The sequence below is a fragment of the Cololabis saira genome, chromosome 2, assembly GCF_033807715.1.
Source record: "Cololabis saira isolate AMF1-May2022 chromosome 2, fColSai1.1, whole genome shotgun sequence".
NCBI classification, from domain to species: domain Eukaryota; kingdom Metazoa; phylum Chordata; class Actinopteri; order Beloniformes; family Belonidae; genus Cololabis; species Cololabis saira.
In genome coordinates this window covers 49771831-49799036 of record NC_084588.1, presented here as the reverse complement: position 1 = coordinate 49799036, position 27206 = coordinate 49771831, and the positions used below count along the sequence as shown (strand labels likewise).

Here is a 27206-nt window from a genome sequence, read left to right as displayed (position 1 = left end):
AAATCGAAATCGCATAAATGGTCATATGATATTTTTGCCATATCGCCCCCTCCTACTGCATATCCTTTTATGCTCAAACATTGAGACGGATATGGAAGCAAACGGAGCCGTCCGTCCATACCGTGGATTGTGTTACCCTCAGGTTTTTGAAGAAGCTGCCGTTGAACGTTTGCAGCATAATAGCATGTTTCAGATGTCGTTTTAGTAGTTTAATCACAACTGACCGCTACGTTTAGCCAATGCTAGGTTACTTCAAACTGCCGACTGCTTTGCTGACCTTCTGTCACCGTTTTGTTATTTAGTTCCCGTTATTTTGAAACCCGTGTCTTTGTTTCAGTGACTTCCCTTTTTCTCATCTGCCCTGATTGTCTGCACCTGTGTCTCGTCAACCCTTCTGTGTATAACTTGTCTTGTCTTCCCCTTGCTGGCCGTACCGTTTACTTCCCTCCATGTTTCAGGTCTGGGTTTTGAACTTTTCATGTTGATGTTCATGGTTTTTGAATCCTGCTCAGCAGCGCTTTTGGTTTTGTTTTAACTAATAAATCACTGTTTTTGGTACTCCTGCCTCCCGGTCTCCTGCATCTGGGTCCAAATCCACCGCACCAACGCAGCTTGATGAAGATGACTGATGAAGAAGTGATGGATAACCACTTCCAACCAAAAGTCTACGGCCCATATTATGAAAGCAATTTAAATTAAAGCTGCAAGCAGCGATGAACGGGCCCTCACACCCTTGTGCACGTTCAGGCGGCAGTGGAAGCTTGTATGACTTGATGTAGATTCTTCAGGCCTGGACATTTAGCGGATGAAACCACCCACGAATCTCTATATCAAACCATTCAAAAGTTATGGCAGAAAATAGGAACTATCAGATATGGACCAATCAGATGAAGGGGGGGGCACGTTTTTTGGCGTCTATTGTCGCCACGGTAGCGCTTTTGACTGAGAAAAGTAATGCGCATCGTCGCAGGATCGAGACACACATTTTGATGTATAACACACCTGGGTGCACGTTACGGTTCAGGCGAAGAAATGGCCGAAGAAATGGCAAGAATTGGGCCAAAATTACACAATTAATTCAAAATGTTCAAAATGGCCGACTTCCTGTTGGGTTTCGGCCATGGCTCCAAGAGACTTTTCTTTAAGTTGCGACATGATACAGGTGTGTACTGATTTTCGTGCATGTATGTCAAACCGTATCGTGGGGCTCGAAGCACAAAGTTTTCAAGGGGGCGCTGTTGAGTCATTTTGCCACGCCCATTAATGCAAACCATTAAATATCACATTTATCACCAGGCCTGGCTTGCGTGCAAAATTTGATGAATTTTTGGAGCACGTTTAGGGGGGAAAAAGGTCCTCATTTCGTCGGAAGAAAGAAAGGAAAATTCCTACAGATACAATAGGGCCTTCGTACTGTCAGTACTCGGGACCTAATAAATTCATCAGACGTGGTTCAAAAATGAAAAAACGACCAAAAAAAAAAGTCAGACCAAATCGATGCTGTGATTCCTTTTATCCAAACAGATTCAGAGTCACTGACGTGTGTTGAGAGTCTGATTATGATGTAATGTAGTCAGTAGTAATGACTCTCACAGATATAAACTGTCTACAACCCGAGTCCGGGCAGCAAAACCGCAGCCACTGCTCACGTAACCCAGACTGATGTCGTCTCCGTGTAACGCAGCTGCCACCTCGGTGCTAAAAGTAACAGAGCAAATGAAAACCAACAACAGGCTTTGAAGAAACTCACAACTTTATGGCTCTTCATCATGTTGTCAAACTCCTCGTTAATCTTCTTGTACTTCTCCTCGGTGCTGGGGGTGAGGACGTAGGACGGGTCGGCGTCGGGGCTGTCGCAGCCGCGGTGCTCCTTCTTGTTCAGGGCCTGGAAACGCAAAGACGGGGGTTAAAGGAAATAGTTTTTTTTACTAAAATGTTTTGATTACTTTGCAACAGCATTATATTATTATATTACACCAGCTCATGTTAGTTGTTTTTATGTAAGTGACGTGTTATTAGTAGAAATAACCTTTATTTTCCTTTAACCTTTAGTAATTCAGAGTCTGAACGCATGAAAAAGTGTGTAATTTTGACAAACTCAAGGAATGATAATGTCTGACATTAAGTTTGTTATGTCGGTTGAAGCTTTAACGAGGCATTAATTAGGAGTCGGGGAGGTTTTACTGGGATTGTGACTGATTGGTAATAAAATAAATAAATAAGTATTTCTCGCAAGGGACATATATCTGGTAATATTATTCAACTTTGTGATGTTCAGTATTCGGGTTTCTTCCCCCATAAATAAGCTGATAAAGTCTCTAAAAGCTAAAAAAAAAGAAAAGCATCAAATCGTAATCGTAATTCCAACTCTTTTGACGGTCTACTGATTTAAATGTGGATTATAAACAAATGAAATAACTGACGGCACCTGAACTCTCATAAAGGAGTCATGGGAGTAAATCATGCCAACAGCATGCGAGCCTGAACGCTGACATCACCTCTCTGGTGCGTATTATCTCCTCCCTGCTCCTCATGACGTCACACGACACGGCGCTGCAGAGATACGACGGACGGGCGGGCCGACGCGCTGACGCGCCGCCAGCTGACGGTCTGTCCGGCACATGTCCCCCAACATTCCCAGACACTCGGAGCTTTACACACCACAGGCCTCAAACTCCACGCTCAGAGCCGGCGACCACTTCAGAAGTCACAGGCTCAGTTATTGTTCAATCAAGCAGTCGCTCGTTTACAGCCTCTTATAAACTTCAGGCTGCGCAATTTACACTTAAAATGGATGCAGATTACTTGCAGAAAGAGTCATAGCTCTCAGGGAAGAGCACCAGTAAACTAAAATTAATTAATTGGATTAAGGAAATGTCTACAACTTTACCTATGTAAAAAGACTTACATTATAAAGGTCAAACTATCGTTATTTCAAAACATTTGGGGTCCTTTTATGGAATATATAGAGAGTGTGGATTTAAGCGGTGTGGGGAGTTACCAGTGATCCTCTGCAGTCTTCTAAAACAATTTATTTTCTTTTGGTACTTGATTTTTCTTTATTTTGTGTGAATTGTACGTTCGAGTTTGTATTTCTGAACTATGCACAACGGTGAAATAATTTGGGCTAACCCTTGAAAAATAGAGAAACCTTTGTTGTTTTGATTGTTACTTTCTTGTTTTGTTTGGGGTTTTATTTATTTCTTTTTTTTCTTTCTTTCTTTTTTTTCTTTCCTCTTCTCATATAAAACTAAACTGAGTGTTGCTTTATGATATCTCATAAATACCTGACTTGTAAGGAAATACGATTTGAATGCTGGACAATAATTCAGCTGCCCTTGATGTTTCCTTTTATGTAAGAGCTCTCTTATTTTTTTGTATCATTGGAAGGATTTGAAAACCAAATAAAGATAATGTTGGGGGAAAAAAATGGATGCAGATAATTATATGCATGCTTTATGGTTCTGTACACCGGTACGGAGGTTCTGGACGGAGATTTGTGAGGATTTATCCACATGGATCAACTACAGAATCCCAGTGTGCCCCACGGTATGTATATTAGGTCACCTGGGAGACATTCAAATGGCCGGGATCGGGCCTCCCCTGGCCGGGGGGTGCACGGGCGGGCACGGCGGCGGGGCGGCACCATTCCCAGGTGTCTATGTCTTATGTTGTCAGTATGAATGGGAGGATGTTGGACCATTTCCCCCTCCATCTGGGGGCTCCGGCGGCGCCGGGGGCGCCCGTGGAGGTACGGTGGGGCCCTGGCCCGGCTCGGACGGCCGGCCCCCGTCTACTGGATGGCCAGTGAGGGAACATGGTAGTCTTACCAGGGCCGGCTCTGCTGGTCCTGCTTCCTGGCTTCGGCCTCTGCTCCCCCTCCTTCCCCCCCTACACGATTCATACGCACATAGGCGAAGGGGCGGGGGGTCCGGGTCGTGGGGGGCATTGTCCCGCGTGGCCCGGCACTCCCCGCCTTACGGTTTTAACAGCAAAGTAGACACTGCACATTCAACAATTAATAAATACATTTGACAAGGACACGTAGTTATGGAGGGGGGGGTCATTGTCAGCTTGATACCCTGACCTCCCCCTCCATGTTTTTATGGCATTAATCACATGCACTCAACACCAGGGTTGGGAGGGGGTCCCACATCACCCGTGTTCCCTCGCCGGCCTGGGATAGGTGGGTCGGGATACCCGGGCTGGGCGGGGCTCGCCGTGCAGCCTGGGGTGCCTTCTGGCGGTGCTGGACCCCCCCGGGGAGGGGGAAACGGTGCGTGATTGTGTGTCTGTGTCAGTGAGAATGCGGTATGGAAGGGTCCTGCCATGGAGGATTTGGGCCTCCATTGGCAGGACATCAAAACTTAATAATTTATCATTATTATATTATACAAAGATGGTTATTATTATTATTATTATTATTAGTGGTAGTATTATTATTATGTATAGTATATCATATTATAATTAGTATAGATATCGAATAGTTGAATGGATGAATGAATGGGATGCCTGGGTCTGGGGTCCTCCGTTGTCGGGCCCGCGCGGGTGTCGCCCTGTTGGGGGGTTCCCTCTCTCCGGGCCCGTCTCCGGTCCCCCCCGCTGCCTCCGCGCCGGGCCGCCCCTCTAGTCTTGGAGGGCCACTTTCGTAGGGACAGGTGCGCCTGCCCGCGTCGGCGGCCGGGGCAGCTCTGTCTCCCCGGGCAGGCTGGCCCCCTGCCGGGTGGGGGTCGTTGGCCTGGAGGGTGAGGGCCTCCTGGCCACATGTCCGGCCCAGACGGGGTGGCCGGGGACTGCCTGGGTCACGGTACCGCGGGATCCCTGGCTGCTTCTTCCCGTGTCGTGGGGGGTTGTCGTCCCCCCCCCCCCCTATAGATACACTTCAGGTGGAGCTTTGATAAGACTATTACACACACACACACACACACACACACACACACACAAACACACACACACACACACACACACACACACACACACACACACACACACACACAAACACACACATAGCCACATAGACATATACACACTCACGTACACATATACATATTCATACATTCATGTATGCACACATACACACACACAGTTATATTTGGCCACACACACATATACACGCTCATACACACACACACACACACACACACACACACACACACACACACACACACACACACACACACACACACACACACACACACACATAAAGCCACTCAGTCACATACGTATACACACACATACACAGCCACACAAACATATACATACACACACACACACACACACACACACATACACACACACATACACACATGCATGATCATATACATACACACTGGCTTGTTCACCTGCATGCTTGCTCTGTAGTTTTTGGGGTTAGTTAGTGGTAGCTTAGCTCAGACTGTGATTTGGGTCGATTGCTGCTCGTGTTTTGGTTGGCTCTGTGTCGGTTTTGTCGGTTTTGTGTTTTGTTTGTGGTTTTTGTTGCAGATTTCCAGTGCTTGACGTGAGGCCTCCGTGTGTTCCTGCTTCCTGGATTGGCAGTGGATGTCACCCCCCAAAAAAAAGAACACTGGGTTTGTATGTGTATATTTATGTATGCGTATGCATTAAATATAGTATGCCTTCAAGCTTTGCTTCATGTATTTCCCCGGCGTAGAAATTAAGTACATATAAATATCAGGAAACTGGATTCTTGGCCAAATATTAATGTCCATGGACCACTTGTTCTTGGGGTAACTGTACCAAATATTAATGTCCATGGACCACTGGTTCTTGGTAACTGTACCAAATATTAATGTCCATGGACCACTGGTTCTTGGGGTAACTGTACCAAATATTAATGTCCATGGACCACTGGTTCTTGGGGTAACTGTACCAAATATTAATGTCCATGGACCACTTGTTCTTGGGGTAACTGTACCAAATATTAATGTCCATGGACCACTGCTTCTTCAGGTAACTGTACCAAATATTAATGTCCATGGACCACTGGTTCTTGGTAACTGTACCAAATATTAATGTCCATGGACCACTGGTTCTTGGTAACTGTACCAAATATTAATGTCCATGGACCACTGGTTCTTGGTAACTGTACCAAATATTAATGTCCATGGACCACTGGTTCTTGGGGTAACTGTACCAAATATTAATGTCCATGGACCACTGGTTCTTGGTAACTGTACCAAATATTAATGTCCATGGACCACTGGTTCTTGGTAACTGTACCAAATATTAATGTCCATGGACCACTGGTTCTTGGTAACTGTACCAAATATTAATGTCCATGGACCACTGGTTCTTGGGGTAACTGTACCAAATATTAATGTCCATGGACCACTGGTTCTTGGGGTAACTGTACCAAATATTAATGTCCATGGACCACTGGTTCTTGGGGTAACTGTACCAAATATTAATGTCCATGGACCACTGGTTCTTGGTAACTGTACGGGTCACTGTCAAGTCCAACTGCCTTTAATTTAAGCCCATAATTGGCTTTTATCCTGTCTTCTCCACTAGTTGCAGCCATTTTTGCTGATGTTTTGCCACTCAGTGCAAGTAAGGGGGGGGGGGTGTCATTCCCTCTATATAGCAAAGAAAAATTGCAGCTGTTACCCATCGTGTGATCAAATAATTCACAAAATGATGAGGTAGCTCTAAATCCACTTCTCAAGGTTTCCAGGATCGTCAGTGGACAGCAAAGCAGCCGAATAAGAGCCGAGGGCGGGAGGTCTGATGGGATTTGGACCAACTTTCACAGCCTTAGATGTATTTCAATAGCTCAGCATCACATGTTGGCTCTGACAACTATCTCTAAGTGTCTCTCCGAGGATCTGAGAGCCAGTCTCCTTATCAACTCGGATGTCAGAGTAGGCTTTAGCGGATCTGGAAAGGCATCTGGACCCCGGCCACCGTGAGGCAGGAGCTCAGCATCTTAACATGTGGGGGGGGGTGTATCAAAGATAACGTAAGAGCCCCCACGGCGAGCCTTTTCCAGTCGGGTGACTGTCCTGCAGGCTAAGAATAGGGCAGTGCTTGAGATGTGATATGGCACGTATCTGACAGAGAAAGCCCCCCCCCACACACACACACACACACACACACACACACACACACACACACACACACTTTCCAACATTCACAACTAGACCACATCCACAGCCGGGGTCTGCCAGCAGCGGGTCAGGTTTCACTCCGTTTTCCCGTTCTGGTTTGGTTTTCATTCATCTCTGGTTTCTGAGTAGGAATGGGTGATATTTTACCGTTCACGATAAACCGTCAAAAACATTCCCCACGGTAAGAATTTGTATCTCACGATAAAAATGATAAATTCCTGTTGATGATGTTTTTGTGTAAAACTGATTTATGGTTCTGTGTTAAATCCACGCACAACGTAGGTGAAGGAAGGAAGGAAGGAAGGAAGGAAGGAAGGAAGGAAGGAAGGAAGGAAGGAAGGAAGATAGATATGAGCCATAAAGAAAGAAAGAAAGAAAGAAAGAAAGAAAGAAAGAAAGAAAGAAAGAAAGAAAGAAAGAAAGAAAGAAAGAAAGAAAGAAAGAAAGAAATGAGCCAGAAAGAAAGAAAGAAAGAAAGAAAGAAAGAAAGAAAGAAAGAAAGAAAGAAAGAAAGAAATGAGCCAGAAGAAAGAAAGAAAGAAAGAAAGAAAGAAAGAAAGAAAGAAAGAAAGAAAGAAAGAAAGAAAGAAAGAAAGAAAGAAAGAAAGAAAGAAAGAAAGAAGGATAAATTCCCGTTGATACGTGTTTGTGTAACAAACATGGAGGATCTGAGTTATTCCAGTTTTGCAGTACAGGTATAATCATTTAATTGGTTTTTATCAATTAAATTTAATTGGTGTAGTTTAGTAGTATTTAGTTTTTAGGCTCCAAAGACTGAATGTGGTGATAGATTTATAGTTACAAAGATGGAGTTGAATTGGTATTTTTTTTATCGTCATTTTTATCGTTATCGGGATAAATGCCAGAAATTATCGTGATACATTTTTTAGTCCATACCGCCCATCCCTATTTCTGAGGCCTGCAGACTCTGGAGCGGCGCTCCGTTGGACACCAGCCCGTCTCATTATCACGACACCAGTAATCTGGCAGTGATATCAGCTGTCCAGAGGTCTTTGGAGCTGCTCTGGGTGATGAAGCAGGTTTTCTTGTTGAAGGAGAGAAAAAAGGGGCAGCTTTCCAAATTAACGCAACATGCATGCTTTGGATGTAAGTACTGCTAACTGCTAACTGCATTCAGCACAGCTGAACCCGTGAAAGAACCCGTGGATAGTTCAGCATCAAAAATCATGTCAGTGACTACGTTTACATGCAGTCAAAATTGGGGTTAAGGTCTGTCATGGGAAAATATTCAAACATTATATTTTTTCCAACAGGGGGCCGGCAGCTGGGGGGGATCAACAGCTGTTTAAATGCAAATATTAACAAAGGCTAGCTGCGAGAAAGAAACTGAAGAGAACACCTCTTTTGTAAATGTATATAAAGGTGTAGATGCAGAACACCTCTTTTGTAAACGTGTGCCTTCTCTAGGAGAGCCGGCACCTATGTGTCTGTCATGAAGGGAGACCATCATTTGCATTGAATGACCATTGTTTCAACACCTCTTCCACATCTTATCCATTCCTGTATAAAAGAAGTGTAACACAATGTTGTCTCACACTCGACTGTCCAAGCCTGCGTGCTGCAGTCTGAGTCTCCTGGCGTGCACCCAGTTAGAATAAAACCTTGGTAATTTCGAGCTCACCGGTGTTGGAATTTTGTTAAGAATCAGTACTTTACTTTGTGGAAGTGCATAAAATTTCCACGACAGGTCAATATTCCGGTTACTGAAACATTCAGAATAATCTGTTTCCATGCGTGAACAAACAGGGTGATCCCTGTATACATGGTGATTAATAATTTATCTGGATCAAACCAGCGACGCACGGAGAACGTCATGACGCAATTCCCGTCATTTCTGCTTCTTCTTCCTGTATCCAAATTCAAAACAACATCAATAACAGCAGCACGGCGGATAATCAACAGCCCAGTAGAAGTCATTTTGTTTCTCGGCCTGTATTTCGCCTTTTCCAGCGTCTTCCAGCGGAGCTTGATCTGGTCTGGCGTTCCTACAAATCTTGCTTCGTGCAACTTTTCTCTCACCTTCTTGTAAATCTTCTATCCCGGTACTTTCTACCGTCTACAAATGCAGAAATGTTCATATCCTTCATTACATTTATAAAGTGATTAGTCTCCTCCTGGTCTTGCGTTTCTCCATGTTTATAAGAACGTCCTGGACTCAAAAGACATGTGGTGCGTCCGAAATGCCATACTAAACAATATATACTCAAAAATTATACTTTAGTTCGGCAAACTTTTGAGTAAATGTCAGTAGTTGTTACCATGGTAACAACTGCTATCACAGTAGCAGCACCGCTCCGCTCTTTCCCGTTTATTCTGGCCTAAACAAGATGACATTATATAATATTATTATATACAAATATTATAATATTAATATTATATAATAATATTATTATACTTAATATTATACTTATGACATTTACGTATCTGCGCAGCACTTAACAACCAAACACCGCTGCATTGCATTGTGGGAAGTTTCTGCTTAGCTAGTGTCCATCTTACTTACTTGACTTAATCCTCTTTGCCCCGTCTGGAGCATAGGGCCTCAGTTAGGTGTCGCCATCAGCTAGTGTCCATCAATCCATACTAATACATTTCTCCGGAATGAGTATGGATAGAGCTACTATTGAGTACATACTAATATTTCGGACCCATTAAAAAATCTCACATACTGTTTTTGCTACTCATTAGGGTGGAAGTATGAGATTTCGGACGCAGCCCAAGATTCCTTGTGAAAAGAACATGTACAGAAAACAAATTCCTGTTCCGTTTGATGGGGAAATCCCGTTAGGTGATACATGACCGAATATTCGGGTTTCAAAAGGAGTAACCCAGGGGTCATATTCAGGTTTTTAAAAACCGGATGTTTTGGTTAAGTAATGTTAAAGTTGTTTGCTCAAGTCTGTTTTTCGTTGTGGTCGCTTTTAGAAACTCAGGGACTAATTACAGGGAGTGTCATGTGACTAGAAGCCCGGAAAACCCGGTAGTAAGCAAGAGAACTGAAGAAAACCGGTCGCCTTTTGTTTAATCCAGCAACATCTGCTTACGTTTTATGCCTTTGATAGCATCGTGGGTATGTATCGATTTGTTTTGTTATAATTTACAAGGTTATTCCGGTTATTCAAAGGGGTTATTGGTGTTTACATGGCCCTGCAAAACTGGGTTATTGCTAATATTCCGGTTTTAAAAGGGTTATTGACTGCATTTAAATGCAGTCAGTATAGTCAAACAAGTCTTTAATGTGTCCCATCCAACATGAGACATGCGTTGGGGGCGAGGGCTTTGCACTTAAAACATAGTCAAATGTCCTGCTTACATGTTGCAAATGGTGAGACCGATATGTAAAAGAGGAGCCTCTTGATTTCAGTCGGCTCGTCCGCCAGCATGATATTTGTGGGAATAAACAAATTGATACTGAGAGAAAAGGCAAATGAAGCCTGAGTAAAGTCTGACGGGGTTTCCACAGGTGGCTGCTTGTGGTGTACAGTCAGTTTATACAGCACAGGTTATTATTATGGGCTTTGTAATGATGCACATTAGCAGCACCGCTGCTGCTCAGCGTGCAGCATCTGCAGCATCTGGAGGTTTCACAGATCCTTGTTCATCCTGCTGGTCAGACCTAACCCTGTTTTTCTCTTCCATCCTGTTACTGTAGATCCTCTTAAGAGACAAAGTGTGATTCACTTTTGGAGATTTTTAAGATTTGGTAAGATCTCAAACATCCCATGGACCATTTATGTGTCTAATACTCTCTTCTACGTCCTAATTTATTAACATTTCTTTTTGAAATGTTAATAAATAAGGTTGCTGCTACTTACCTGCTGGACTCTACTGCCCTTATTTTTTAACAACTTGTGCTTTTTATTATTTTACCTCTTTTCTTATAATTTTATTTCATTTTATTTGTGATTTAAGCGTACTCTTAAATTAAATTCGTATTATTTTTGAAAACAGCGCAAACTTAATGAGATGTACCTGCTGGACTCTACTGCCCTTACTTTTTAACAACTTGTGCTTTTTATTATTTTACCACTTTTTTATCATTTTATTTCATTTGATTTGTTATTTACTGTTTAATTGTGTCTTGACGCTTTTAATGTTGATGTAAAGCACTTTGAATTACCTTGTGTTGAATTGTGCTATACAAATAAACTTGCCTTGCCTTTTATTCCTGAGAAAGATGTCAATATTTCCAATAAAACTTTACAGAAACGGAAGCTGAAACAGCTGACTCCTCCATTATTTTGCTTTCTAGGAATTAATCTTATAAAGAAAAAAAGAAAGGAAAGCGCTGCAGCCACTTCCTTCCCTAATCCTCTACACGGATGCTGCAAGTTTCAGTTCCTAAGAAAAGAAAAGTACCGCTCTAGAAATACGCCCTTCTCTAAAGCCGGTGGTTGAAAACAGAAACAAGCGAGTGTTTCTGGGTAACTGTGACACCATTTCCTGAGAATCCATGCAAAGTCAGATGTTGCACGTGATGCGTATTTGCATACTGCAATAATAGGACGTGTCATCAAGCAACAGTCCTGCATCAGTGAGACTGTTCCGGTCCAGTTTAAGCATTTGAAGACTTCGACTAGACCAGGGGTCGGCAACCCAAAATGTTTTAGAGCCATATTGGACCAAAAACACAAAAAAAAATATGTTTGGAGCCGCAAAAAATGAAGTCTTGTATCAGCCTTAGAATGAAGACAACACATGCTGCATGTTTCTATATTAGTTATAACTGGGGGAAGATTTTTTTTTTTCATTATGCACTTCGAGAAAAAAAGTCAAAATGTCGAGAAAAAAGTCAAAATTTCGAGAAAAAAGTCGAAATGTCGAGATTAATGTTGAAGTACAATCTCGAGAAAAAAGTCGAAATGTTGATAAAAAAGTCGAAATGTCGAGAAAAAAGTCAAAATTTTGAGAAAAAAGTCAAAATGTCGAGATTAATGTTGAAGTACAATCTCGAGAAAAAAGTCGAAATGTTGATAAAAAAAGTCCAAATGTCGAGAAAAAAGTCAAAATTTTGAGAAAAAAGTCAAAATGTCAAGATTAATGTTGAAGTACAATCTCGATAAAAAAGTCGAAATGTCGAGAAAAAAGTCAAAATCTAGAGAAAAAAGTCGAAATGTCGAGAAAAAAGTCGAAATGTCGGGGAAAAAAGTCAAAATTTCGAGAAAAAAGCCGAGATGTCGAGATTAAAAAGAAAAGGAAAAAGGGAGAAAAAGGAAAAAAATAAGAAAAAACTATAAAAAAGGGAAAAAAAAGAAGAAAAAAAGAGAAAAAAGGGAAAAAAGAGAAAAAAGGAAAAAAGAAGAAAAAAAGGTAATAAAAGAAGAAAAAAAAGGAAAAAAAAGGGTCAAACATTTTTTAAAAACATCCAGGGAGCCACTAGGGCGGCGCTAAAGAGCCGCATGCGGCTTTAGAGCCGCGGGTTGCCGACCCCTGGACTAGACGGACGTGAGTCAACAAATATCTAAGCTCACCTCCACGATGTCGGAGTTGGTTCTGCTCTCGTGGGGTTCGTTGTACTCGGTGTATTTCAGCAGGACCTTGTCCATGTCGGTGCTGGCGTACTGGAACAGCTTGTTGGAGCCGTTGAAGATGATGAGGGCGATTTCACAGTCGCACAGGACGCTCAGCTCGTAGGCCTTCTTCATCAGGCCGAACTTCCTCTTCATGAAGGTCACCTGGAGGAACAAAAGAAACGTTTACTCGTAACAATGCCACGTATCCAATAATCAGTGTTGTGTCTGGCAGAAGGGATTTTCTAAATGTATAACATTGAGAGCTCATAGACGGTATTAAAAAAGAGCTAGATGCATATGTGAAGAGGAAGTGAAAGAGTTTATAGCAAACAAATCAATATTTGCCGTAAACATGTCCAAGTGATATAATAATCAAATTAAAGCTGCAAGCAGCGATGAACGGGCCCTCGCACCCTTGTGCACGTTCAGGCTGCAGTGGAAGCTTGTATGATTTGCATGTAGATTCTTCAGGCCTGGACATTTAGCGGATGAAACCACCCACGACTCTCTATATCAAACCATTCAAAAGTTATGGCAGAAAGTAGGAACTATCAAATATCGACCAATCAGAAGTAGGGGCGGGGCTAATTTGCACCAATTATGGTCAAGGACTCAATACCGAGTCCAATGACACCACCCACGAGTCTTTATGTCAAACCATTCAAAAGTTATAGCAGAAAATAGGGACTTTCAAATATGGACCAATCAGATGAAGGGGGGGTGCGCTTTTTGGCGTCTATCGTCGCCACGGTAACGCTTTTGACTGAGAAAAATAATGTGCATCGTCGCAGGATCGAGACGCACATTTTGATGTATAACACACCTGGGTGCACGTTACGGTTCGGGCGAAGAAACGGCTGAAGAAATGGCATAAATTGCGGCAAAATTACACGATTAATTCAAAATGGCCGACTTCCCATGGCGTCAAGAGACTTTTCTTTAAGTTGCGACATGCTGCAAGTTTTCTAGGGGGCGCTGTTGAGCCATTAGGCCACGCCCATTAATGCAAACCATTAAATATCACATTTTTCGCCAGGCCTGGCTTGCGTGCAAAATTTGGTGACTTTTGGGGCACGTTTAGGGGGAAAAACGCCCTCATTTCGTCAGAAGAAGGAAAATTCCTACAGATACAATAGTCAGTTCTCGGGCCCTAATAATCTAATGGCAACAGGCCAGTGAGCCTGAGATAGATGGGATAATGTGTGCGGTGTATTTACTGTATACATAAGATTAACACTTTATTTTGACAGGAGGAAGCCGACGGACTGCCCTCAATTATTCTAATTATCATAATTATATTATGAAGTAGTTATTAAAAAGAAGAAATCCTTTTAGAAACTGGAAATCCGATAAAATATGTCGACATCTGAGCTCCAAATCAGGACAGCGATGACATGAAACTTTGCCCTGACTGATGGGAGACGTCATTGTGAGTAATGTTCACTTCCCTCGGTGATTAATATCCACCTATTCAGCCGTCATAGGAAGTATTTGCACATACACTTTTTTCAAAAGATATACGGTTAAAAAAACTCAAATCTTTATTTTGACAGGAAGAAGCCGACGGACTGCCCTCAATTGTTGCAGAAGAAGAAATCTTTTTAGAAACCGTTGGAAATCCGATATGTCGACATCTGAGCTCCAAACCAGGACAGTGAGCGATGACATGAAACTTTGACCTGACGGATGGGAGACGTCGTTCTGAGTAATGTTCAATCCCTCGGTGATTAATATCTAAGTATTCAGCCGTCATAGGGAAGTATTTGCCCATACACTTTATTCAAAAGACATACAGCTAAAAAAACTGAAAGTATATGACCAGCCTTTGTTTTGTGAAGTGATGAAAGTCATCTTGACACGTTTAAGTCCCTTTAAAGGATAAAACCCTATAGTTTGGACTCACACACAAGCCCACAGGTCACTGGTGATTCATCGGTGTCGTGCGTCGCTCGCTCCCTGCAGTGAATCATCACAACATCTTCCTTCAGAAACCACATGTGAGCTCTTATCTTCAAGCTTCTCAGCATCATTCACTGTTTCTGTCCAGTTTTTAAATGCTGGTTAGTTTCTCACAAGATCATGTCCCTTGGTTATCTCAGCTATCTTGACTAATGTTGGCTTCTGTTCACCGAAGCAGCTGCTCAAAGCATCATATCAACATGAAATATAAATATCCAAGTGACTACCAATAACTCTCAAATGAGTAAAATCTTACAGAAACTAGAGTAAAGGAGCAGTTAGCAGCTGGATCTTGTAATATCTATATAAATAATAGATAATGGAGTCCACAGCTCCTGTGTGTCATCTTATTGTGATGATATCAGCCTCTTTGTGCAGTGTTCATCTTACTGGTAATGCACAACCAACTGAACCTGCAGCTGCTGCTGTTGTTTATACTATATATAATAAAAAAAAATAAAATAAAATAAAAAAAATATATATATATATACATATATATATATATTATACTTTATTATACATATATATATATATATATATATAATATTATTTATATTATATTTTATTATATATATATATATATATATATATATATATATATATATATATATATATATATATATATATATATATATATATTTAAATATATTTTATTTTACTATACATATATATATTATATTATATATATATATATATATATATATATATATATATATATATATATATATATATATATATATTTACATATATTATATTTTATTATACATATATATATTATATTACATATATATATATATATATATATATATATATATATTTACATATATTATATTTTATTATACATATATATATTATATTACATATATATATATATATATATATATATATATATATATATATTTACATATATTATATTTTATTATACATATATATATTATATTATTTATATTATATATAATTAAAAAATAATAATAAAAAATAATAAAATAAAATAATAATAATAAAAAAAAAATATATATATATATAGATATATATATATATATATATATGCAGGAAGCAGTTCCTCTAACTAACTGCTGAACTTGGTCTGTTCTGTTTCATCATTTTGACCCAGTTTTTGCTCAATAATGAAATATAATACGCCATCTGTGAGTGTTGTTGTTGTTTCCATCTGACGTTGTATTTACCGAATTCTGAGAGCCGATGGAAAGCAGATGATTTAGATTATGCCTTAATTTCAAAGAGGTCGTCCTTTCATCTTACATTACTGTACATGAATAACAACAAGATGTAGAGTATTAACCCTCTTCGATGTGCTGAAGTATCTCAGATGTTGGTTGAAATGTGCAGAAACGGATGATTAAAGAGCTGCTTTACACGCCGACTCTCAGTTCAGAACCACTTTGCATTTCTCAGTAGAACAGAAGTTATATACTCTAACTCAGTGGTTCAGTGGGTCCTGGACCCCCTGCATATTTTTGATCAACTGTGATTATTGCAGTTTCATGTGCTAATTTTAACTTTGCAAGTTAATGAGCGTTCCCCCAACAGCTTCCTGCATATATTTCACAATAAAAGCCTTTTAAAGAACTCAATGATGTACGCTGACTGAAACTAGGGAGATCAAGTTTGCATTAATAGTGTCAGGCAGTAACTTCAACAATGCAAACGGGTGCAAGATTTCTTATTAAACTATTATGAAATACACTTGTGAAAAAGAAAAATAAGGTCATGTAGTTTAGGTAGATAAAGGTCTCAGTCACATTTGAGTAAAATAATAATCCATTTCTATAAATGTCTGTGAATTACGGAAGAGTATTAGGGCCATGCAGGAGAAAAAATATTTGAGAGGGGAAGATTTTCTTTTATTGTGCACTTCGAGAAAAAAGTCAAAAATGTGGAGATTAATGTTGAAATACAATTTAAAAAATAAAGTCAAAATTTTGTGAATAAAGTCGAAATTTCGTCTTTTTTCTCAACATTTCAACTTTATTCACAAAATTTTTACTTTTTTCTCGACATTTTGACTTTTTTCTCGAAATTGTACTTCAACATTAATCTCGACATTTCGTCTTTTTTTGACATTTCGACTTTTTTCTCGACATTTCAACTTTTTTCTCGAAGTGCATAATGAAAAAAAAAATCTTCCTCCTTTAAAATATTATTTTTATTATTGTCCTGCCTGGCCCTAATACTCTTCCATAGTGAATCTTTACAAAAAAAAAAAAATTATTATCATGGATCCACGGACCCCTTGCAATTACACCACGGACCACTAGGGGTCTGCGGACCCCAGGTTGAGAAACACTGCTCTAATGTATATTTACAGTACAATCAGTTTAATTTCTCAAATTTTTATTATTTATTTATGATTATTTCCAGTCTGGTCCAGTCATGAGCACGGAGTTCGCACCTCCAGACGCCAGTGACCATCGCCACATGTAACTGGATCTCATTTCCCTGGAGTGCATGTAAATAACGACACGTCCTAAAACCTACACGGCTTCAGTTTACCGAACTCTCACCCACCTGCATCCACGTAATCCAGTTTTAGCCACAATGACTGCAATTACCGTACCGTGACCCAACATGTTACTGCATTTAAGCATTTAAAAACTTTTCCTGGAGACACATACTTGTTCAGTCTTTTTTTTGTCATTTAATTGCCATGAATTTAAACACTTAAACACGTAACTGAGGTCTGCAGATGCAGATATTGTTTTTCTTTCTGAACACTGGACACCTAGAAACAACTTTACTGGGACATCAGCAGCTTTTACCCTTCATGATTGACTGATGATTGATCGATAGTTGCTGATGTTTCACCTGAAATGCCAAGAAAAGTAGCGAAACCCCTGTTATTATGGAGCTTACTGGTGATTAACTTGATGTTACTTTAATCTATTAATTTCTGTAAAAGCACCTTCGTTTACTTACTAAACTTAGTTATTCACATGAGAGTTTTATTATTGTTTTTTGGGTTAGTTATATTGAGCCTTAACGCTCTAGGGGTTTCATATATTTCATAATATATTCAGACTCCGGCACACTGTTTAAGTTGAAGTAGGTTAAGAGTGGGGTCCAGATATTGAAAGAAGAGGTAATATTATAAGACATAAATACATTTTTTCCCAGTCTGATGTTTTCTGAGAGAAGCTTGGTCCAGTGGCAAACAGGTTTGGGATTTCCAGTTTTGAAGATTGGATTTCTTGGCGTTAAGAGAACTAAGATTTTTGTCATGGTTTGGTTTGCTAAGGACCCAAGTGCAGGAGAGCAGGAGCCAGGAGTTTGCAACAAAAAGGGTTTATTCCAAAAGGCAAGGGCCAAAAACAAAAGCGCTGCTTGGCAGGATTATAAACTAACACAGGAACAGGGATCAAAACTGGAGCAAAAAACAGGAAACATGGAGGGGAGCACAGTACGGTCCGACAGGGGACAAAGGAATGACAAGACAAGATATACTGAGGGGATAACGAGACATGACGAGACACAGGTGCAGACACAATCAGGGCAGATGGGACACAGGCGGGGCAAGACAGAAACTGAAGGCTGGGGGGAATGCCAACCTTGACAATTTTCTGTATTTGACTGGGAGGTCGTCGACGTCGTCAGATTACGGAGGAAATTGAAGGATTGAGGGAACCTGCAGTTTAGAAGAGGAAAGCTCCTGAATGATTGTTGTCCAACAAGACTGATCGGGTGAGCAGCTCCATGAGGCATGAGAGTCATCACTAGTGCATTTGTGCGATTGTGAGCATGTGTCTGAGTTTGAATCCCATTTTGAACATTTTCCTTTGGGTGATATGAGACCTATGACTGGTTTTGGACTGTATGGTTGTAAATCTGTGCTGCCGTTCGTGAAGAAAACATTGTTGCCAAACTCAATCCAGGAGTCGGTGTTGTGGAGGAAGATGAGGTCCGTTCCCTGTTCGGCTGTTGGAAGGATTGTTGTCGTGTCTGAAGTGGATATAAGTTTGTAAAGGATAGGAGTTACTTTGGAGTTCGTCATTTTAATTATTACTTCAATTAGTTTTGATGGATTACTGATGATATTTATGTTTGATTTAATTGTGTTTTTTTTTTTATTTTTGGTCATGTAAAAATCATGTGAAATTAATTAAGGTGGTTATTTTGAAATAAATGATTCCCCTGTTTCTAAGTGAATGCGTTTATTTTGAAGCTGAATATCTGGGTTGTAACAATTTGGTGTGTATTTGCCTGGCACTAATGAGGATTTTGTGATTTCATTAGCTTTCCACCAGGCTGGTCAGAATTGAGATGATGGTGATGGTTTTAAAGTAGTTTGTCTTCTTTATTGACACGGGTAAAAAGTCTGAGTGAAATATTGTTCCATTGATTTTCCATTTAACTAAATATTGACGTTGATTTGCTCAGTAATAGATATGAAGTTAGGCGCTTCTGGTACACCTCATGGTTTTAGCTTTTGTAGTGTCGCCGGGGAGATTTGGGGTTTCTTGTTTAGTAGAATTGTGAGATAATTGAATTATTTGATTTTAAACCAGCTGTCTGTTGGTGTGATTGAGAGGAATGAAAACATACAGGTGATTTGTGGTAATAATTTCATTTTAATTGTGGATATTCAGCCAATGAGTGATAATGGAAGATTTGACCAGCGTTTAAGGGTTTTTAACTAATCTTAAGACCAAGTAAGGTTCAGATTTTCTTATTATGTTCTTCCTATATGCATTTATTTAATGCAAAAAGAAATCAGCTGGATTGCCCTGAATTGCAAGTCAAAATTAAGCCGTGAAAGATGTCCATGAATATAACTGCTGAAGTTCAGACTTGTACCTTGTTATGGGTGAAATAAATATATTTCGAGGATCTTCTGTAACTGCGACAGGTTGTGAAAAGGCATCAGTGTCTGCGTTTACATGCATCAATAACCCTTTTAAAACCCGAATATTGGCAATAACCCGAATTTGCACGGCCATGTAAACACCAATAACCCCTTTGAATAACCCGAATTTGCTCATATTCGGGTTTTTAAAAACCTGAATATGACCCCTGGGTTACTCCTTTTAAAACCCGAATATTGGGTCATGTAAACGCCAAACGGAATATCCCCATCAAACGGAACATGAATTTGTTTTCTGCACATGTTCTGTTCACAAGGAATCCTGGTCTTTTGAGTCCAGGAAGTTCTTATAAACACGGAGAAACCAAGACCAGGAGGAGACTAATCACTTCATAAATGTAATGAAGGATATGAACATTTCTGCATTTGTAGACGGTAGAAAGTACCGGGATAGAAGATTTACAAGAAGGTGAGCGAAAAGTTGCGCGAACCAGCATTTGTTTTGAATTTGGATACAGGAAGAAGAAGCGGAAATGACGGGAATTGGGTCACAATGTTCTCCGTGCGTCGCTGTTTTGATCCAGATATCCCAAATGATTAATCACCATGTAAACGGAATATTCCAAATGTTTCAGTAACCGGAATATTAGCAATAACCCGAATTTTGACTGCATGGAAACGTAGTCAGTGCCGCATTCAGACGAGACACTGACGTGTTCAGTTACATGAAGCTCAAAATGCAATAATCATTACTAGATTTCTGAGGAATCCCCTGGTCTTCTGAGAGGAGCCGATGTGGATTTATAAGAGTGAGATTCACTGAAAAAGAGGACAAAAACTTCTGATGTGCTTAAAAGATAAAACAAGAGCCAAGTTCCTAAAATAGAGTACAGGGATCTAAATATACACGCCGGGCTCCAGCGATAGACAACTGAACGAGTGTCTATCTGAAAAAGCTCCGGCCAAACCGACCAAACATCAAATATAAACATCATCCCAGATATTTATTTTCCAGCCACATCCCTATTTCCAGCGCCGGGCCGGGCCGGGCCGTCCCTCCAGACAGGCTGGTATTTGTCGTGCTGTCGGGGGGGTTATATATAGAGCAGACAGACAGCGCGGGATTCCAGCGGGCATGGGAAGACGTGAGGAGACGTGAGGAGACGTGAGGAGACGTGAGGAGACGTGGGGAGACGTGGGGAGACGTGAGGAGACGTGAGGAGACGTGAGGAGACGTGAGGAGACGTGAGCAGACGTGAGGAGACGGGGCAGCCATGTGTCCCCAGCGCTGACCCACCCTGCTAATGACAGGGTCCGAGTCCAGCCAAGCCCAAATTACTGCCCCGGCTGCTCTCAGGAGTGAGACACGGCTGGGAGAAAGATTCAGCAGCTCGTTAGAGAAAAACCAACCCAGATCTGCAAAGTGTTCCCCGAAGGATCGGCGTATCAGTGACCCGACTTTCTGCAGAACGTTTGGCAGCGAGTCCATGCTGGGCGGTTAAAAGTAGTCTGATTACAGACGTAGATGAAGATATATCATTATCAGTCTATGTCATCCAAAATGTGCAATAAACACGGACAAATATATGCTGGAATTTCGACAATCATATCATTCAGAAATGAAATTCCTAAAATGGTTTGTCTTTAAAGTGGCACCGACTCAGCTATCTGCAACAATCTGCTTTTATTTGTTGGCCCTTGTTGGAGAAAACCAACCAATCCCACATTAAGGGGATGCTCAGCAGCGTTTAGTGGTGCCACACTGTTCATGATATATAATTTGATTTGAATTTGATTTGGAGATTTTTATTTCGAACATGCATGTTAAATTAAAAAGAATACAAGAAAGTCAAAAAATAAAATACAAATATATATATATATATATGTTTGTAGGGGGAAGGCCAGACAGCACTTGGGCAGACCTCACGGGTCCACCAACATGTTCAAAACTGAGTAGGAATGAAGTAAATACTTATCCAGTCCTACTAGGTTTGGGGCTGCAGTGTTTGTGTTCGGGGTGGTTCTATGTCAGTTTGAGGTGTTTACGGTTGTATTTCATTCATTCCTGTGCTTCCAATAGTTAATAATGGGGCGCGCTTTTTGGCGTCTAGCATCCCCACGGTAACGCTTTTGACTGAGGAAAGTATTTCCCATCGAGGAACGATGGAGACGCATCTAACGATGTATGCCATGTATGGGTGCATGTTCCGGTTCAGGCTATGTTAATGGATGGTTAATGGATGGTAAAAAACCCCATCCGAATGAATGGGGCCATTTGGCCTGGATTTTGACATAAAATTTCCTTAAATCGCAGCTTCATGAAATTTGAATATGTTGAAGTCCACAGCGTGCCGAGTCGGGAACATTTGTACGATGTCTCTACCATAATCTGTTGCCTAGCAACAAGCGTCCAAAGTCAAACGGAAATAAAAATAAAAAAGAAAGGTCAATATCGCAAAAACTGTAATAATTGGCATAATGAGGTTGTACGGTCCATTAGTGCCAATCGGGCCGAGTGTTTGAAAGTTTGAACGATGTCTCTAAGATAAACTTCGGCCGAGCAATAAGCATCCGAATTTTTGCCTTTTTTTTTTGCTTTTTGGCATCTAGCGTTGCCACGGTAACCCCTATTACTGAGAAAAGTAATGCCCATCGAGGCATGATGGAGATGCATGTATGGCAAGCATGCATGCACGTTGCGGTTCGGGCCGTATTAACGGACGAAAAAAAGTGCGGAAGAATAATAATAATAAGGAAGAAAAGGGAAACCTTTTCTGGATACTATTTTATCGCCTTCATTTTTCAGGTTTTTCGGGCCGTGTTTAATTTTTTGGGGATTTTTTTTTTCCACATCAGAGCGGGGTCATGCTGTACACCCGCTGGTGCACAGTGGGACTTTTGCGACTTTAGCTTGTTAGCAAAATGCTAGCAACATTGCCCTTTGGGCCATTCAGGACGATTGCAATATGGTCATGCCACTACTTGGCATGCCCATAATTATAATGCATAGTATTACATTATCATTACTTAGCTATAATACTACAATATAATAGAGAACAATAGACAGCAATGGTATAACAATATACTTGAATAACTATATAAGAGTAAATATGCTTTATATACTGGTTCATGTATTTACCTCCAATTATATACATAAAAATTACTATAAATCTATATATCGACATATCTACATGTAACTATAAATCAATATATATTAATAGAGATATAGATATATAAAGACTGTACGTATTATACAACTCAATATATCTATATACATACCTACATATAACATATCTATATCCATAATATAAATCGTCACTTTATATTTATAGTCACTTTTGTACAGACTCACCCGGCACTTTAAAACCTCATTTTGTACATTTCTGGTCTACATTTTATTTTATTGTTTATACATTTTATTTTATCTCTTATATATTTGTTTTTATAATTGTATTGTATTGCACCAATCACCATAACAAATTCCTCGCGTGAAAACTTGGAAATAAACCCTTTTCTGATTCTGATTCTGATTCTGAATCTATCAGAATCAGAATCAGAATCAGAAAAGGGTTTATTGCCAAGTTTTCACACGAGGAATTTGTTTTGGGGATTGGTGCAACACAATACAAATATAAAAACAAATATATAAGAGATAAAATAAAATTAAATGTATAAACAATAAAAAGTATAAACAGTAAAATAGAATGTAGACCGGAAATGTACAAAATGAGGTTTTAAAGTGCCGGGAGAGTCTGTACAAAATATATATACATATATATATATATATATATATATATATATATATATATATATATATATATATATATATATATATATATATATACATATATTAATACATGTACATATCTACATGTTTATTTGCATCAGTTTTTTGAAAAAAAAAAAATTCTTTGTATCTTTCTTTAAATTGTGCTATGTTTAGACACAATTTCACTCCACAGGTCGACATGAGTGAACCAAGGGTTTTTTCCAAACTGAGGTTGCTCTTGTTTCTTACAGCGAAGCTGCTTTTTTCCACGGATGCCACTGTAGCCCCAGAGATAAGGAGATAAGGAAGCCGTGCACTTCAGCAGCTCACGCACGTTTTTTTCCTGAAAGGAATCGGCGATAATAAAACGTAATGCAAGAGGACAGATGGAGGAGGAGACACCGACCTGTCGGTTCCTCTCATCCACGATCCTGGTGATCTGAATCTTCTTCCTCCCCATCGCCGAGGCGGATTCCAGGAACAGCCGGAGAGGAGTAACAGCAGGATTCAAGGTGGTTAAAGATTCAGGAGACGGTCGTCAACGCATGCTCCCACCGTCAGCTGTCGGTGCTCTGGCATCAGCTCAGCGTGGCTCGCTGCAGGAGACACACAGTCGCAGATCAGCCTCACTTTAGCAGAAACACTTTATCAAACTCGCTCCAAACATGTGGCGAGTTTTACGAGAACGCGATACGGCAGAGACTGAGTTTTAGTTAAAAGTCTCACTAAAGGAAGAGGATCCTGGGGAGACGCAGAAGTAAGTGCGGGCTCCTGGAGGACGGGCCTGCAGGCTTTAATCAATGTGAACGGATCGTGTTACACTGGGTTTGGTGAGCTGTGGCGGGCCACGCTCGCCAATACCCACCGCTTTATGAGATAGTTAGGCTCAACTTTCTGCTCTTTTATTGGTGGATATCGGGCCCACAGTTTGGACTGAGAGGAAGCTGCAAACTATCTCACAAACAAAGTCCTCACATCTGTTCTCTGGCGCTGCCAGTTCTGTGAAATATTGAGCTTTCAAAGCTTCATCTAAACATCGTTTCAACGGCAAAAAGAAGCATAAGAATCTGCACCCTGGTATTGAGCTTTACCAGCAATTTTCATTTAAAGCAGCAGTTTAAAAACTTTCCAGCTGCAAAATCCAGATGTTACTTTGATGTTAATAGTTGTTTTGATCAGTGCAAACATTTGTGTTAATTCAATACATAGAACTTGCCAAACTCGTTATTTACGAGACAGAATGAGATTTCTAGAGACTAGGGATATTTTACCGTTCACGATAAACAGTCAAAAGAATTCCCCACAGTAAGAATTTGTATCTCACGATAAAAACGATAAATTCCCGTTGATGAAGTTTTTGTGTAAAGTCGGATTTATAGTTCTGTGTTAAATCCATGCACAACGTACGTGAAGGAAGGAAGGAAGGAAGGAAGGAAGGAAGGAAGGAAGGAAGGAAGGAAGGAAGGAAGGAAGGAAGGAAGGAAGGAAGGAAGGAAGGAAGGAAGGAAGGAAGGAAGGAAGGAAGGAAGGAAGGAAGGAAGGAAGAAATGAGCCTGAAAGAAAGAAAGAAAGAAAGAAATGAGCCTGAAAGAAAGAAAGAAAGAAAGAAATGAGCCTGAAAGAAAGAAAGAAAGAAAGAAATGAGCCTGAAAGAAAGAAAGAAAGAAAGAAATGAGCCTGAAAGAAAGAAAGAAATGAGCCAGAAAGAAAGAAAGAAATGAGCCAGAAAGAAATGAGCCAGAAAGAAAGAAAGAAAGAAAGAAAGAAAGATAAATTCCCGTTGATGAGGTTTTTGTATTGGTATTTTTTTTATCGGGATAAATGCCAGAAATTATGGTGATACATTTTTTAGTTCATACCTACCCGTCCTTCTTTCCTTCTTCTTTCTCATGTACAGGCGTAAATGGGATCGTTATAACCCCATTAGTCTAGATGGAAAGGGGGGTCCATGCGCACCCCCCGGATTTTTTTATGCCACCTGATTTTTTTTAATCCTTTATATGTCTAGTTTCAGAATTTGGTCAGTGCCAAGATCAACTAATGTCTGAAAGGCTTCGTTTTTACACTTAATTGCATCTAACTCCAGACCAGAAAATTGAAATTTGAGATTGGCAAAGTAGCATATCCTATCATACATACAAGCCACAGAGACTAATAAACACATTTATTTTTGCTGCAACCACCTAGCAATGACCAAAACAACCTAGCAACCACCTATCAACAACTTTTAAGACCCTAACTACCCTAGCAACCACCCTAGCAACCACACCTAAAAGAACTTAAAACCTCCTTGGTCTAGAAGGAAAATGGGTTTCAAGGGTAACCCCTATTATTTATGTCATCTACTTTTTGTTATCATCAAAGTGTCTTCTTTCAGAATTTGTCAGGTGCCAACCTGAAATCATCTCCCAAAGGTTTTATTTTTTATCCTTGTACTGCGAACCCCGACCAGAAAACTCTAAACACCGACATAGTATGTGGTGCAACTTTTGTCCTAAACAACTTACAGAGACAAATTAATACATTTTCCAAGCCAACTCTGATAGGCCATCACGTAGCAACCACCTTTAAGACCCTAGCAACCACCCTAGCAACCGCCTCTGTAAGTTGTTTAGGACAAAAGTTACACCACATTGTAGAGACAAATGAATATATTTACCCAGGCAACTCTGTTAAAATGAACACAATAAAATAATTGTTTATTACATTTGACTACACACTGACTGTTTAAAACAAAAATCGTAAATAAAAAGGCAAAAAATGTGTGTAGGATGCAGTTAACTTGTGACTAATCGTCAAATTCGCCATCACTGAGGAGATCTTCTAGTCTTCATCATTCTTATACTCGTTGTCCTCTTCATCACCAGATATATACATATGTGTATATATATATATATATATATATATATATATATATATATATATATATATATATATATATATATATATACACACACACACACCAGACAGCAATAGCTCCAAGCTTGATGTAATCAAGAGCACCAGGATGGGTGAGTTGAATATTTGTGAGAAAGGCCTCAAACCAGTTCAGGTACCTATGAAAAATTAATCGTTTAAAGATCATCTTAGTAAGCAATTACAAGTTTGTCACTTATTTTTACATTAAGTAATAAAAGAATAAGTTAAAATAGATTATTAATAGATTACCTGGAGTAAGTGTGGCCATCATACGTGAAGAAGAGATCCGCCATGGCGCCATTACAGTGATGGAAGAGCTCGAAGTTGTTGGTTTTCACAGCAACATCCATCATGAAGACCAGCCTCGCATGATCCATCACGGAGAGCCAGAACATTCTTGTTTTACCCAGATGTCCTCTGCGTACCTTGTCTTGGTATTGTTGGTACTGACCGATCAGGTTTAGGAGTGAGGGATCGTTCAGAGTGGTGTCAAGGTTCTCCGAAGAGCAGCAGTGGCTGAGGTTGATTAGGGTCTCGTGTGGGAGGTCTGGCTTCTCGTCATCTAGGAAGACATCGAAGAGCAGCCGTTCAAGTGCTTCTGTGACTGCCTTCAGACTAAAGAGAGCCTTGGCATATGATTTCCCACTTAGGATGTGTTTCAGGCAACCACTGGTTGGAAAATGGAAATCTACTATCGACTTCTACACGCCCATCGACCAGCCTACAACAGACAACGCAGTGGTGTATGAGATCCTCAAGAGGTCTGAAACACATCCTAAGTGGGAAATCATATGCCAAGGCTCTCTTTAGTCTGAAGGCAGTCACAGAAGCACTTGAACGGCTGCTCTTCAATGTCTTCCTAGATGACGAGAAGCCAGACCTCCCACACGAGACCCTAATCAACCTCAGCCACTGCTGCTCTTCGGAGAACCTTGACACCACTCTGAAGGATCCCTCACTCCTAAACCTGATCGGTCAGTACCAACAATACCAAGACAAGGTACGCAGAGGACATCTGGGTAAAACAAGAATGTTCTGGCTCTCCGTGATGGATCATGCGAGGCTGGTCTTCATGATGGATGTTGCTGTGAAAACCA

The 27206-nt window shown here is 40.3% G+C and overlaps 1 protein-coding gene across 5 annotated transcripts in view; it reads right to left on the bottom strand.

The window, feature by feature from the left end:
• LOC133421745 (myocyte-specific enhancer factor 2A-like) overlaps positions 1–27206 on the bottom strand; it is a 121332-nt gene that overhangs the window by 24388 nt on the left and 69738 nt on the right. For 4 of the 5 annotated variants that reach the window (XM_061711509.1, XM_061711501.1, XM_061711517.1 and 1 more), the window contains 3 exons: positions 23597–23786; positions 12602–12805; positions 1751–1885 (listed from right to left, as the gene is read on the bottom strand). In XM_061711509.1, coding sequence (XP_061567493.1) covers positions 1751–1885; positions 12602–12805; positions 23597–23650 — 393 coding nt within the window. In that variant the 5' untranslated portion in view covers positions 23651–23786. Of the gene's footprint in view, positions 1–1750; positions 1886–12601; positions 12806–23596; positions 23787–23916; positions 24022–27206 lie in introns of those variants that run through there. The other variant, XM_061711533.1, reaches the window with a different exon arrangement.